General features: G+C 39.3%; 2 protein-coding genes across 6 annotated transcripts; one reads left to right on the top strand and one right to left on the bottom strand.

Moving 5' to 3' along the window:
• The first annotated feature begins 491 nt into the window (after nucleotides 1-491).
• Nucleotides 492-6,115, top strand: arntl1b (aryl hydrocarbon receptor nuclear translocator-like 1b). The gene is made up of 10 exons (XM_035652041.1): nucleotides 492-598; nucleotides 1,655-1,812; nucleotides 1,899-1,981; nucleotides 3,155-3,247; nucleotides 3,462-3,579; nucleotides 3,705-3,845; nucleotides 3,936-4,182; nucleotides 4,287-4,393; nucleotides 4,668-4,818; nucleotides 5,833-6,115. Exons 1-10 carry the CDS (start codon nucleotides 492-494, stop codon nucleotides 6,113-6,115), a joined length of 1,488 nt encoding a protein of 495 aa, XP_035507934.1.
• Nucleotides 6,116-7,165: 1,050 nt separating this feature from the next.
• btbd10b (BTB (POZ) domain containing 10b) lies at nucleotides 7,166-14,270 on the bottom strand. 5 transcript variants are annotated; one of them, XM_035651838.1, is made up of 9 exons: nucleotides 14,049-14,139; nucleotides 13,493-13,644; nucleotides 11,937-12,133; nucleotides 10,909-11,224; nucleotides 10,625-10,727; nucleotides 9,762-9,882; nucleotides 9,212-9,409; nucleotides 9,015-9,125; nucleotides 7,166-8,226 (listed from the first exon to the last, which is right to left on the bottom strand). In XM_035651838.1, exons 2-9 carry the CDS (start codon nucleotides 13,591-13,593, stop codon nucleotides 7,895-7,897), a joined length of 1,479 nt encoding a protein of 492 aa, XP_035507731.1. In that variant the 5' UTR covers nucleotides 13,594-13,644; nucleotides 14,049-14,139; the 3' UTR covers nucleotides 7,166-7,894. The 5 variants fall into 5 exon arrangements, with proteins under 5 accessions (XP_035507731.1, XP_035507732.1, XP_035507735.1 ...); XM_035651839.1 differs by having other exon boundaries at nucleotides 11,937-12,130; XM_035651842.1 differs by lacking the exon at nucleotides 13,493-13,644 and having other exon boundaries at nucleotides 11,937-12,130; nucleotides 14,127-14,270.
• Between the last annotated feature and the right edge of the window lie 627 nt (nucleotides 14,271-14,897).

Below are 14,897 nucleotides of genomic sequence, written 5' to 3'. Positions count from 1 at the left end.
AAAATCATAGTCCAAAGTTTCTAATTAGCCAACATGACAATCAACTGCAGACTATAACTTGGGGAAGTTGTTACTTAAGCTATGTAACAGCATCCTTTTACATAATCGCCTTTTACAGGACAGTTACATCAGACCCTGTTTATTATCAAATGTATCATGTTTTATGCAGAGCTGATTTGGATCTTCAGTTAAGAAACACATACACGTCCTGTTTTTAAGATGGTTAATCGTAGATAAAAATTGTCATCTTAAAGGGTCTTACCATATCTTGATTGAAGTTCAGTTTCCTATTACAGTATATATGCCACATCTGATTCTTAGCTACCTTGTTGAGGTGTGTGTACTGATTATCAAGCAGGTGAATTGTGGAGAGCCGCTGCCTGAGTCTGCTGTAAGTACCAGCATTGTTTTCTCAAGTTTAATAACAACCTGATGACTGGTGGTTTATGTAACACCCTCTGACAGGTTAAAGTATGGACGTTTCATCTACGATGAGCAGGTTCATGTGCTCACAGTCATCCAACCTGATCAGCTGTTTCACTCACACACCCAGCAAAAAACTTTCTCTGAAGAGGAAAGGAAGCTCCACCGTATACTTGTAAGTCAGTCCACGGACACACTCCTACTGCACATTACACCTGCAGGCTGATCAAATGTGTTGCTTTTGTGTCCTTCTATGTGTTTGCTTTCTGTTTGCCTCCTTTGTTCAGATGTTGAAAGTTCCTTGTTTAAAAACATTTTATTAATTGTTTGGAACTAAATATCCTCACCTCTCGAAAAGATATGACACAGTCATTCTACCTTGAGATGAAAATTGTGTATCTTTTAAACACATTTTGTGGCTGAGCTCCTTAACATATTCAGTAACTGATTTCTTTACGCATTAATGTAAGGTGACATTTATTTATAGATCTGACATTATAGACTTTTACATAATTATCATTATCTTCTCTTGGAGTGTTTTTCAAATAATTACCAGTGATTGAAGGTAAAGTATGACAAATAAACAAATGCATGTTCTTACAGCATTGGTCCTGGGTTTAAAAGATATTTACATAATTTAAATATTAATTTTGTGTTTATCTATCAGCCCTGCAGTATTCTTTGTCTACTGTGTTTCCCTGTTGGGAAGGATTAAGCTGTAATTGTTGACAGAGTGATCAGTTTAATTGTGCTGTGTCCTTAGTGTAAAAGAAAACATTTTGTTACCCAAAATATTAGTTAAACAATTTCAGATGTTAGATTTGTGTTGTGTTTTATAATATGTTTTTATTCTTATAATATGTTTTTATTCTTATAATATAATTTAATGCTGCATATCACACATTATTACCACAGAATAAATTAAAGAAGCTTTGTTTATGTCATTGACTTTAGTATCAAGAGCCACCACTTTTTCATTCTATTTTGTGTGAAATGTGGAATAAAATACTGCTTTACTCCAGCGGTGAATGTCTAAAAAGCGTCACTTCCATATCATAATCAAACATATTTGCGAGGTCTTGCATGCTTTATCAATGCGTCCTATTTCTACAGGGACTGTGATGACCAGCAAGGCTGTAATAAGAATGCCAGGTGACCACAGCTGCTTTTGTTTTCACATGATAGTATGGAAACAAGAATGGAAATGATCTCTTTACTGTTTGTGTTACAGGAGGACTCACAGTCAGATCGAGAAGAGACGCAGGGATAAGATGAACAGCTTCATAGATGAGCTGGCATCGTTAGTGCCTACATGCAATGGTAAATCACACAAACTGGACAAACTCTCAGTCCTGCGTATGGCAGTCCAACACATGAAGACCTTACGAGGTGAGAAAATTATGATTTCTTACAGTTGAACACTGTAAATGATTCATATTTAATCAGCTGATTAATATGTTGTCTCTGAAAATCAGGTTCTGCTAGTAACCGTTACACAGAAGTTAATCACAAACCTGCCTTCTTATCAGATGAGGAACTAAAACACTTAATACAGAGGGTAAGTCTGCCATCGTGGATGAAAATGAAAAATGTATGTATGAGGGTGCAACTTTTTCAAACTTAAACTGTATTTATCAGTTCATGCAAATCAAGTTGGACTACAGAAAGCCTTCAAAAACATCACACTACTAATTATCAAATGGTATGCTCAAACCTCAATAAAAAACAGCACTGTTATAGCCCACCTCAAAATTTAAATTGGTTTTATTTGAATTGAGATAACAGGTCAAAAAAAGTCTTCCTTGTTTGAGGAATAATTCCTGCTTATTCTAGAATAGAGGCTGTTTCACAATTATTTGTATTTGTTAGGTTCTTTTGTGATGTGCTAGTGAAATAGATTTTATCTCCATATTGCTTTGCCCACAAAAAACTGCCACGTACATTTAGAGCGGGCATGTGCCATCCTCACAGACGCTTTATTGTCTGAGCAGTCCTGTTATTTTTCTGCATGTTAATGAATAGCAGTGCTCACCCATGGCTGAACCGTTCTGCAAGGTAAGTCAGAGCTACAACCGCCGATGGAAGCCACATAATTAAGTGTATTTTGGTCCAAGTAATTTGATGATGAAATTAAGAGCCATCATTTAACCATGACCTACGATGTCGGTGGAGTGGTTTGTAGGAAAAAGGTTGATTAGTCAGTTAAAGTGAGGGGGGCAGGTATATGTGAGGAAATCAAGAATCATGAGACAGGCATTTAGGACCAGCATGCAGTATTTGTATCAGACCTTGGAGGAAGAAAGAGAGCTGAGCTATAAAGCACATTCTCAAAATCAATTTATTTTACAGCCCCCAGCTATGGTCATGAGTTTAGGGTACTGGTCAGAGGTATGTGATTGCAGATATAAGCGACTGAGATGTGATTATTCTGCAGGTTAGCTGGCATCTAAGGACGTCATGGGCACTTGGAAGTTAGGAGAAAGAGAAAACCACGGGCAGAGGAAATTGCAAAGGAAATGTTTATGAACTACTCTGCTCACCCTGTGGCCACTCTGACACTGACATCAGGAAATCAATGGATCAAGGGTTAGGGAGTATTCGTACCACTAAGAGCCTTGGGTCAGTCTGACTGCAAGGTTTTCATATTGGATCATTTAGATGTTATAACCTGTGAAAACCCTCTTGGTCTTAGTCTGTCCAGGTCTTTGTCTTACTCTTCTGTTGTCCACAGGCAGCTGATGGCTTTCTGTTTGTTGTTGACTGTGATCGAGGGAAAATACTGTTTGTTTCTGAATCAGTATACAAGATCCTAAAATACAGCCAGGTAGGTGGTACTTAGTATTTCTGTAATGTTAAATGACACATGAAACAGTTCTACAGAATCTCACTTCAGTGTGTTACACATTTTACTTTACTAGTACACATTTTGAAACCAAATGGCATATTGTGGATACTGAATTGTGTAATATGGTCTTAGATAATAATGTTGCATCTTGCACCCTCACTCCTCTCCCTGCATTTCGTCTCTCTGTCTCCAGAATGACCTGATTGGTCAGAGCCTGTTTGATTATATGCATCCTCAAGACATCGGCAAAGTCAAGGAGCAGCTGTACTCAGCGGTTACCGAACCGCGAGAGAAAATCATCGATGCAAAAAGTAATCCACAATAATACTGTACTAATAGTCTGCATTTTATTGGTGTTATAGATAACACTGTAATTTACAGACTGCCATTACACTGTTACCCTTTTTTAAAATGTTTATACATGTTTGCTTTTCAGTGGGTCCTTTAGTGAAGACAGATATCAACCCAAGTTCTTTAAGACTTTGTTCTGGGGTGAGACGCTCATTTTTCTGCAGGATGAAGTGCAACCGAAACATGGAAGATGAAGATTTTTCCACCAGCTGCTTGAAAAAAAATGGTAATATCCCTTACTTATTGCCAAAGTCTGATACTTACACATTAATGTTACTTATCATTTTCTAATCGGACCCGTTTCCTTTATTTACAGCAGATCCTATGGGCTTCTGCACCATTCACAGCACTGGTTACTTAAAGAGTTGGTCTCCCACTGAGGTGGATCTGTATGAAAATAATGAGGACGACAATGATGGATGTAACTTAAGCTGTCTGGTGGCTGTTGGTCGTTTACATCCCCACTCTATTTCTCAGCCAGTGCAGAATCACATTAAGCTCAAGCCCATCGAGTTTGTTTCACGTCTTGCTATTGATGGAAAGTTTGTCTTTGTAGATCAAAGGTGAGAACTTTTGCCAAGTTTTGAATCAACTTTAATTTAATGTTTATGTGCAAGTATTTATTATCAATCATGTTTCTCAGTGAATATGTTCTTTTCCTTTTAAGGGCCACTGCAATTTTGGCTTATCTACCGCAAGAGCTGCTGGGAACTTCATTTTACGAATACTGTCATGAAGATGATATTGCTCATTTAGCTGAGTCTCACCGGCAAGGTATGCATCTTACAGAAGGGACAACACAGCACTTGATTAACTGTTTTTTTTACATATCCACAGTATATATATCGGGCTGCTCTCCATGTACTGTGCAGTTATCACACTGATTAGTGCATGGCAGAATGACCTGCTCTGGCAGAATTACAGTGCTTTGCTGCCATTTCTCTAGCAGAATGGAGCTATGGGCGAAAATAGTGTTGTAATTCATCTTACCTGAGGACAGTTCATCCATTACCTGTCCTTGTCCCCCTCTGTCGCTGTCTGCTGCAAGTGCTGCAGATGAGAGAGAAGATCAATACGAACTGCTACAAGTTAAAAATAAAAGATGGCTCATTCATCACACTGAGAAGCTGCTGGTTCAGTTTTATGAACCCTTGGACCGAAGAGGTGGAGTACATCGTCTCTACCAATACTGTAGTCAGGTAAGTAAAACTGCTTTTAACATACTATCACTTTGTACCATCATTTTGTATAACATTATTTCTTTATTTGCAGTTTCTAGTTTTATATTTTATGTAATATCTTTTTTTATTAAGCATTAGATTACCAGACATCTACATCTACTATGCTGGAGCTATAGAGGAAAAGTAATAAAATCACCACAGTCAGCAGGATTCATTGTCTGGGCACCATGGTTATTGGTACCAAATTGAGATATTTGACAGATAAGTGAAACGTTTGGCAGAGTCAGAGGATCGCCAAAATCTGGATTCACCTCTGGGGAGCACAAAAGTCAATGAATAGTTGTCAAGATATTTCTGTCTGGACCAAAGTGATGGACCGACCAACCAGCAGACCGACATTGTCATCCCTAGAGCCATTAGAGCTACATATGACATGATACACAGCCATGACTCCTTCCTCCTTTTACTTTTTATTAACCAACAGTCCTTCAGAAGACAGACCTAAGTACTGTTATCATCAGATGGCTGCCTTCCCACACACAATGGCCACTGTACTGATGCCAGGTGATGCAACACTTTCCTTTAGGTATTTGAATCATCAAAGCAAAGCAGCACATTCTGTAACACGTGTCATGTTGCAGGTGAAGGGAAGCCGGGTTTCCAAAGAGTGTCTGGATTTCCTGGTGGTACAAGGGCAGGCGCTGGGGAGATTGGGCAAATAATTGCCAAGGAACTGTTGGAAATCCAGAGGTACAACCATCTCCTGACAGATATTGACGATAATGATAATGATAATAAAGAGTAGATGTTTTTAAGTCTTGAGAAGGGGATACCAGACAGAAATTTTGGGGGAAAAAAATATGTTTTGTCTCCTTAGTCCCAATTACTTTCAATGTGAAATGATTCATACTGTATTAATTTGTTGGTATACAGTAGACTGACTAAAAAAATGTGAGAATAAAATATGAAATAAAATATTGCAGATTGGTTACTTTTGTAAATAACTCCACGTTTGTTTACCTTCCTTACTAGTGAAAGGATGTGCATGTCCACTGTGAGCTCAGAGGGCCAGAAGGTGTTTGAGGAGGCTGTTCCATCTGTGGGGAACCTGGTGGGGGGAAAGGTGGAGACTTTGGCCAGACAGAAGCAAAGGGGCAACCGAGCCCATGACTACTCAACGACACAGGAGGTCACAGCTTCAGCCAAAGAGGATGTTTTTGAAGCACCGGAGGCTGCACAAGAGGTTTATGCTGAGGGCTCTGCGCCTCAGTCTCCAGGTCAAGCTAAAGAAGGTCAAGATTTGTACCTGGCATGATAAATGATGTGGTCAATTATCAATCATTAAAGGACCAGTGTGTAGGACTCAGTGCCCTCTAGTGGTGAAGTTCCAACATGCAACTATTTGTATACAGCTCAGCCTTCCGAGTGTGCAGGAGAAACTAGGGTGGTTACAAAAAACGCAAAAGGCACTATATAGAGCCAGTGTTTTGTTTGTCCATTCCCCGGCTACTGTAGAAAGTTTAAACATGGCGGTTCAACAAGGCAGCCTCCATTGAAGAGGACCCGCTACCTCTGTATATGTTATACACTAATGAAAACATACCTGACATTAATATTTTATTCCATTTCTGCTAAAAGATCCTCCTAAATGTTACATATTGGACCTTTAAAGGAAGTTGGCATCTAGGTACATTAGAAAGTTTATAAGATGTGATATTTAAAACAAAGATTGTTTTCTGCCATAATAAAGAGGTAAAGAAGGAAAAAAGATCAGCTTTGGGGCAAATAAAAACTCAAAAAGAGAAATGTTCATGTGATGATCCGTTTTCCAGTGCAGTCATTTGGCTGTATCCAGTCTTGATCTCAGTTCAGTGTACTGCATGATAAGGCTATGTGTGTAAGGACATAAATCTCTCTGATTTATTCCTGTAGCACTACATTTTTTTTTTTGGAGTATTTAATCCGTTTTGGTTTTTGCATTAACTGGATAAAGCAAATAATCTGTATTTAAAGTGAAAGCCAAGTTGTATTCATTTTTTTATTGCTCGGTTTCCATTTATATCCCAGTCTAAGCTAAGTCATGCCCCATAGAGAAAAACTCTTTTTGGTTTGCTTCTAGACTCTGGAAATTAATATTCCCATGGTGGCAAATGCTCACTGGCAGCATCTGTATCTCTTAATATTTTATTCATTGTGCAAAGAAAATTAAATATTGTGATCCATTCTCGGTAAGATATCCCTCTTGAGCGTACATTACTATTCACTCACTTCCTGTGTTATTCATCACATCAGTGGGCTCACTCCTGTCACAGGTCTTACTGTATTCATCAACAGGTTTTACAATCAAGGATAAAATATACAAAAATGTTATTTTTATGTCTTTATTTGATGATTTTATGTTTTATTTTTTAACAACAATTTCAAGCTTTGCACAAATTTTTCTGACCACAACAGCTTGTGCTCTGCTTCATATCTTGGCTGCGGGAGGAGCATAACATCACATATCAGATCCAGCCAATGACTACATACCCAATTACAAGATTCAAAGACATCTGAGAGAAGTTCAACTGGAGATCTTGACACTAAGTGGTGATGACTGAATTTCTCCATGACCAGAAAGTCATATTTTCTCTATAGCAAGTCTTGTTTTCTTCCCCCCAAAGCACATTTAGTAGTTAGGCCACCCATGAGAATCAAAATCAAACTCATCAGTGAAATAAAATCTGTGAGAAAACAGTGACGCCACAAGAGTGCTCAGCCAAACCCATCAAATTAAGGTACAATAACATTGTCAATAATAATGTTAATAATGTAAATAAGTGTTTTACTGTTTTTTTTTCTAAACAGAAAAATAAATTCCTTTGGTCAAGTAAAAAACAAAATGAAAATAATAGTGAACACTTTTTTCACCAGTCTTATGTCCCTCGCGTTTCTTTCTCTACAGTCAACCAGGTTCTTGAGGCTCTAAGGCTGCAAAGGAGGTGTCAAGGCAATATGGTTATGGTGCCCCTGGCGCTCCATGCTGCAGCATGCTGGGAGTAGGACTAGAGGAGTAGGAGAGGGGCAGAGGCATTGAAAGAGGACCAGTGTGTCCTCAGACCGCAGGTGAAGGTGCATCAGGGTCAGGCTCGTTGCTGTAGTTGTTGCTGTAGTGATTCCCACTAGGTGGGTGATTAGGCAGGATGTCCAGTTCGTCCACTTGGGGACCAGGGTGCATCACCACCAGCTGATCCTGGGGGATGTCTGCTGCTGCTGCCGCCAGGTTGGTGATGGACTTGGACTTAACGCACTGGAAGTCCACATGGCGACTTTTCCCCTCTTCCTTTTCCCAGGACATGCGGATGAAGGGCCTCTGGACGTAGTTGTAAATAACCTCTGGACGACCTCCTGGTCGTTTCTTGACTTTCTCTTTATATGTAGGGTAGCCTGCCGAAAGTACAGTGCGGACCAATCATTAGCTCTGTTTGTGTTAACAAGTCTCGTTCACCAAGAATACAAAAACACCAGAATCAGAGAGCAAAAGCTCACTAACCAGTAGGTGAAGTAGTCAATACACTAATGATATTTCAGTGCTAAGAAGTAGTTCTGATATACATTTCCACTATGACTAGGGTTTGGTTTCAATGGCTGGATTTTTTTTGGATCTGTTGGTATGATACCCAGATTAGATAAGGTAGGGTTCTAGTACCCAGTAGTCAACAGAAAACATCCAACCAAAGAAAATGAAGCGACTTTTTAATAACTCACTTTGGACATTTTCACATTATTTCTGCAAACCAATCAGTTTCACACCATAAAGTGGTTAGGTGAGGCAGCTGAAGGTCATATAAAACCAACACAAAGCAGGGGCACAGCCAGGCCAATGAAGAATATATAAACTATATGCCTTCAATATTGTAATACATGAAACTAATGTTTAAACATTCTTTTGTGTTAAAAATTCGACATTGACATGTTTTGTCTATTTCTGTCTATAATAACCAGAACAACAATTACAGCATGCTAACCAATCACACCATGAAAGAAGGTACTTAAAACTATCTATCTCAGTAGGCATCGTTCTCAGTAATAGCAAAACAATCCCCTTTGAAGCTACTCTATACTTAGAGTCAGTACCTCAAACTGTTTCTGAATAAAATGCCTTTCAGTAAAAGCTCACTCCGCTGACAAGAGATTAAAAACATCAATATCTATCATTAGAAGGTCCAACTTACCTTCAATACCCAGTCTTATCTTCTTTAATCCTCTCTCCTTTAAAACTGATTTGGCAACATCTCGGTTCTCAATATACTTGAAAAATCTGTACAGTTTTGTGCTGTAGATGACTGCAAAGAGAAACAAAACAACAATTCTTAAACACATATCTTCTGTGTATGTGCAGACCTGTGTGTCTGTATTAGTCTATACTCACTCTGTGAATACTCTTCTCCCATTTGTGGTGGATATTCTTCATCCCAGTCCACCACATCATCATCGGTAAGAACTACAATGTGACATTCCCTTTCTCCGCTCTGGGCACTGGCCACCATCAAAGGAAGAACCATCTCTTCCAGGTAAAACTCAAATTGTCGCCGAGCTCCATCATTGGAGAGCTCATGCATCAGGGCACCTGATAACAAAGGAGGTTGACATTAACAGATAGAAGAAGTGAACCCACTCATAATGGCTCTTAGAACACGTTTTTATCTGTTTTATTCTATTTGTCTGATTTCATTAGCCTTACTTTGTAACTTTGTTTTGAAAAGTGCTGTATAAATAAAGTGTATTGTTATTGTTATTATTAGAACTGCCCACCATGAGTTGAACTCGTGTGAAGCCTGAGGCTATAAATAAAAACAAAACATTTCTACCTACATTCGACTAGATTCAAGATTATTTACAGCTTCGTGTTCATGTGAACTCAAACTGCCACCATTAACGGGGTAACACTAACAGCTTCAGTGCCTCAGAGAAATACTCACTAAGGTCTCTGCACTTGATGGTGCTGTAGTCAAAGGAGATGCATAGATAGTCACACGCCTCCCGCAACTCAGGGATGGAGATTCCATCAGGACAGCGGATTATCCCAGATTTGTAATAATCCTGTCAATTACACAGAAATCACATAGAAGGTAGTCATTTCAAACACTGTGTTAATCCATTAACTCATCAGATAAAATATACATAAAACAAATCAACACTCAAAGCTTTCAATAAAAATAAAATTAAAATAAAATGTAACAGTGCCTTACTTTGGTAAAGCCTTTTGCCATCTAATAGAAGCTTTAGACTTCAAAGGTTGAAGAACTCATTCATTATTCAATCTATCAAATAGATGGATTCTCAGTAGGCCAAGGGTAACATGTAGTTAATGAAATATAACTGAAATATGTAGTATGTATGTATGTGACACTAAATATCAAGAAATTAAATTAGATGTACTGTAGCTGTCTATTTGTAATATTGCGCTGTAGCTGAACGTCTTTTTTCCCCTTTATGTGTGAAACAGGAATCTGACAACAAAGTGTTTCCATGTCTAAACATTTCGAGAAGTCACAAACAGCACCCTTTTTAGAAATTAGCATATCACTCTCTCACTATACCACAAAACAAATTTAGATTTCCTGCATTTAGTCTAATAATATTTCCACCATATACATCAGTTACCAGTTTCTTAGATGCACTTAACTAAATTAAATACACAATCATAGAGGGGTGGTGGTTTAGCTTTATTGTCATTTTAGAGGTTTTACTTTGTAGTGCTATTGAATTGTATTGTTATACTATGAATTGTTTCTAAGTTTTAGTCTACAATCACTGATATAAATGTTAGATAGAGACTGACCAGAATTGCTCGGAAAACTGTTGAGCTAATGCCCTCAGCCACCTCGAACTCCCCCTTCTCGTTGGGCCGTGTGAAATTATGTTCTCTTCCAGATCCAAACATTCTGAAATAAAGAAGCTTTGGTTAATTCTCTGAATCACAGACAAAGGAAATCCCAAGAATCTTTAATATTTAGATTTATGTGCATATACAGTTTATTTTATACACTACTTATTGGTAAATACTTTCAGTTACTGTGGCTATGAGTAAGGACAAATAATAATGATGCTCAATGTATACTGTACCTGCCCAACATGGTGTTGGGTTGTGCAGTGAAGATGGAAGGATCTACTACAAAACGTGTGTTGTCAACAATCAGAGTGACTCTTTCTGAGGTCCTAATGTTTCGGTTTCCGACAGTAGCACTCGCTCCTCCCTCCTTGGGATTCTCGTAGACAAAAACCATTTCCCCCACTCCTAAGCTTTTGAAGGTGCCTTCAGTGCTGGATAAGCTGCTGTTGCGACTGCTCACCACCCCGCTGCTGCTGGAGCCGCTGGGAGAGACTCTCTGAGGCCGTGGACTACTGGGCCGGGATGATGAACCACCATCTCGTTCCCGGTCTGCAGACAGACAGAACACCGTCCATCAGAAACAAGCAACTTTAATATTTAAAAATTGTTTTAATCATTTTTCAGCTTTTTGTATTCCTAAACATTTGTGAGCAACCATTTGAGTAATGGGCCATCGCTGATCTGATACAATGAGACTGGAAGGACCCTACTCAGAACATGTGTCATGTATCCAGACAATCAAACTACAACTACTACCCTGAGCCAACTCTGCTGGCTCTTCCTTAGTCCCGGCTCATGACTAAAAGTGACCGGGCAGTCAAGGCCCCTCAGCTCTAGAGCTCCCTGCCCGAGGATCTAAGGCTTGCTGAATCAGTGAAAAAGGCTTTTCTAGCACACTATTTTATTTCCAACACTTGTTATCTGTTTTACTATCATTACATTTGTCTGTATTATTTTAATTGCCCGAGTTTATTTCCCTCAGTCCTGAAATGTATTAATCCTCATTCAACCATGTAAAGCACTTTTAACTTTGTTTTTGTAAAAGGCTGTATGAATAAGTTATTAATATTATTATTACAAACTTGTTTTAAACACAAACAAGTGGATTAGTGCTGACTTAATCCATTTACAGCCATACAAACCATGTGTGAGCTATAAGTTGATAAATGTAGTCAGCTGTTTCTTAACAGTAGCTGCCAAGAGCTGAGGACCTTTAACGTGACATCCATATAAGCCCTGTATTCTTTCCATGCACACTCACCGCTGTTGTGTTGGCGGGTGGGTGAGGTGACGTTTCGAATGCAGGGCGTGAGCTGGCCTTCTCTCTCATGCGAGGAGTCTCTGGAGCGATCGCTGGAGCGGCGGCGGTCACGTGAGCGGTCACAGCCTCCACTGGCACCATGCAGGCTCATCTTCCTCTGTTCGGCCTCCACTCGAGATGATCGGGCCTGACTGCTGCTTTTCAAGACAAACGCATACTTAACACTGCTCTCTTTCTAAAAGGCCAATGGACACTTTTTATTAAGGTTTCATACAGTGTATCTTCATCAACTGGTTTACACATAACTACTATCAACAAATGGAGGAGTATAAAACGTTATGAGTAATATATAATACATTCACTGCAACAAGCTTACTTATGAGGCCTTAAAAATGTAACAACCAGATCTACCACACTGTGTGAGCTTGTAATAAGTATGAGAGTATGACACACACACTTAGAATCCAGCCAAGTAGGATTGCAATCACCTTTGATGTCTAATCCGACACAAAACAAAAATGCCTGAGCTTTAACACACTCGTACCATCTAATTAAACCTTGAAAACACAGTTACAGAAGGATGTGCACGTAGAGTCAAGTGCAAAAACATAATGCACCAGGAGACGTGAGATTCAGTATTAGTTAGCCGGGCAGTAGACAGGTCAAATCAGCTCAGCAACAGAAAAAACATCAGCATACAATTTGTTCATTTCATATAAGAGGTGTCAGGTACAGCTGCTGGATAATAATGTGTAGTCAGTACAAACCCGCCCACCGACCACAGGCTGGCTCACTTTACAGGTACAACCCCCTCGGCCTGTGACCAAGTGCCAGTGTCAGCTCCTCTGGCCGAGTCTATTCTACCATCCTAAGTCGTGATGTGGTTTGCACACTGTTTCCTGTTGTGTCAAAGTCAAACGTACAACCTCCTATACTTTACTGAACAAATGATCACATGGTGCTTTTTCAAATAGTTCCCCCATCAGTTACACAGATCACGGCGTGTGTAGTTGTAGAGCATGGTGTCCACGTGAAGTCAACTTTAAACAAACACACACCTGACGAACCATATGCATATCCAAATGGGAATCTCTGTTTTTGGCTTTCTTCAGATTTACAAATATCAAATCTTACCGTAAAACATTGATCTGTAACGTTACTTATCCAACCAGTGATAATAAAGAGATAGTTAATGGTTCATTAACAGTCACTGAACATTGTATCACTGCACATATTGTCTCCTCTTATTGACTCCATGATAGTACAACCTCATCTACTTATTGCTTTAAAATGAACTTCACAGCATTTTTGCTACATACCAAAGTTACACTTTCACCTGATACAGGCCAAACAACATACAACACACACACAAATAAACAATCAGACACTGTAGCTGTACATCATCTGACACATCTGTAATCGCTTTTAGCATTTCAAGTAACAAATGCCTGATAAATCTGCAATCCAGCATCAGTCCTGTCCTGACAGAGAGTGACACTAAACTGCTGCTGCGGACTTTCCCATCAGGTCTGACAGATAATTGTCAGCTGGCTCACCTCGAATGCTTGCAGAGTTTGCGAGGTCGGCTTGTTGTGTTTCGTTCCCAGTTTTCGGTGTCACTGGAGTTACTGTCATATGACTGCAGACGTGCTGCCATCACCCGTACAGAGGGGAGCCCGGTCTGGATCTTTCACCGTTCATAATCTGGCTAATGGTGAAATCAACAAGTCAGTTCGATCCCCCTGATCAGCCCCTAGCGAACCACAAACCGCGGGCTCGCTGTTGTCAGTGAGTGTAATCGTGTGCTGTCTGCTTGTATGTGAACGAAGCTGGCTGAGCGCGTTGAGGTTTAATGGCTGAATGAATCCAGTAAACCTCAGAACAAAATGTTGCTGCTGTCACACTGAGTCAGCCCAACCTGAGGTTAGCTACTCTGCTGTGTTAGCATGGCTAGCTGGCTAGCATTAGCTGGCGCTGCTAGCGGTACAATATAACACTATTAACATAGTACCCTGAGACAGCTTTGTGCCTAGTGAAGTTGTCCCAACAGTGCTGCCATAGAGGCTGTCAAATTCTAGGCAGATATGGCAAAACATATAAAACAATAGCTACCCAGTTGGCTACGTTTTCCGTTGTAGTTTAATCCCAATCGCACAGCAGCTAACCAGACATCTTTCAAAACACACTCACCCCGCTGACGTCCGACGTGACGACCGTTAGTTGCTTGACGTGATGACGCACACGAAGCTAAAGTGTATTATTGTTATTGATGAACTTGATAATTGCATTAGTTTTGTCTGGAAACTGGATTGAATTTGAAGTTGAACACGTTCTGAAGGCAATCGCTTTCCTTTCCACTGCTGGGAGAATGATTTTTACTTTTTCCTAAAAAGGAATCGAGAGTTGAATGACTCTGGGAGGTCTCGCGATATTTGCGTACGTAATGTGCTTGGTGAGCAACGTAGAAAATATAACAATGGAAACATAAATAAAACCTAGAATAAAGACAGCCAGTTAGAAAATAAACAAGAAACGAAGGCAATAGGAGAATTAATAATATTTTTTATTTGTAGTAATATTGTTTCCTTTTTTTTTTAATGTATGCATAAAGGGGGGGGTGGGTGTGATTGAATCTGAAATTTGTGTCATGTCAGCGAACCCTTTCCTTGGGAAATTGTGACAATTAAATATCCTGGATCCTTAAGGTGTTTAAAAACTAGCGTAATTGTTTCTGTTATTCCCCTTTGGAAAAAACAGCGAATATTGTTTATTAAAAGACTTTGGTAATTTTATTTATATTTAGTGAAGTTTTAGTTTTTTTGTGGAGAACTTGCAGGGGTAATTGTTGGAACATTTCTTAGTAGATCTGAAGAAATTAGAATCATGATTTTTTGTGACCACATTTTATTTGTGTTTTTATCGTTTTTTTCCTAAATTAGTTAGTTTTATGAATAAATATTA

The sequence above is a fragment of the Morone saxatilis genome, unplaced genomic scaffold (assembly GCF_004916995.1).
Source record: "Morone saxatilis isolate NCDOM2014 unplaced genomic scaffold, NCSU_SB_2.0 Contig11, whole genome shotgun sequence".
Lineage (NCBI taxonomy): Eukaryota > Metazoa > Chordata > Actinopteri > Moronidae > Morone > Morone saxatilis.
Note: the sequence above shows the minus strand (reverse complement) of the source record. Positions and strands in the feature narration are given on the sequence as shown.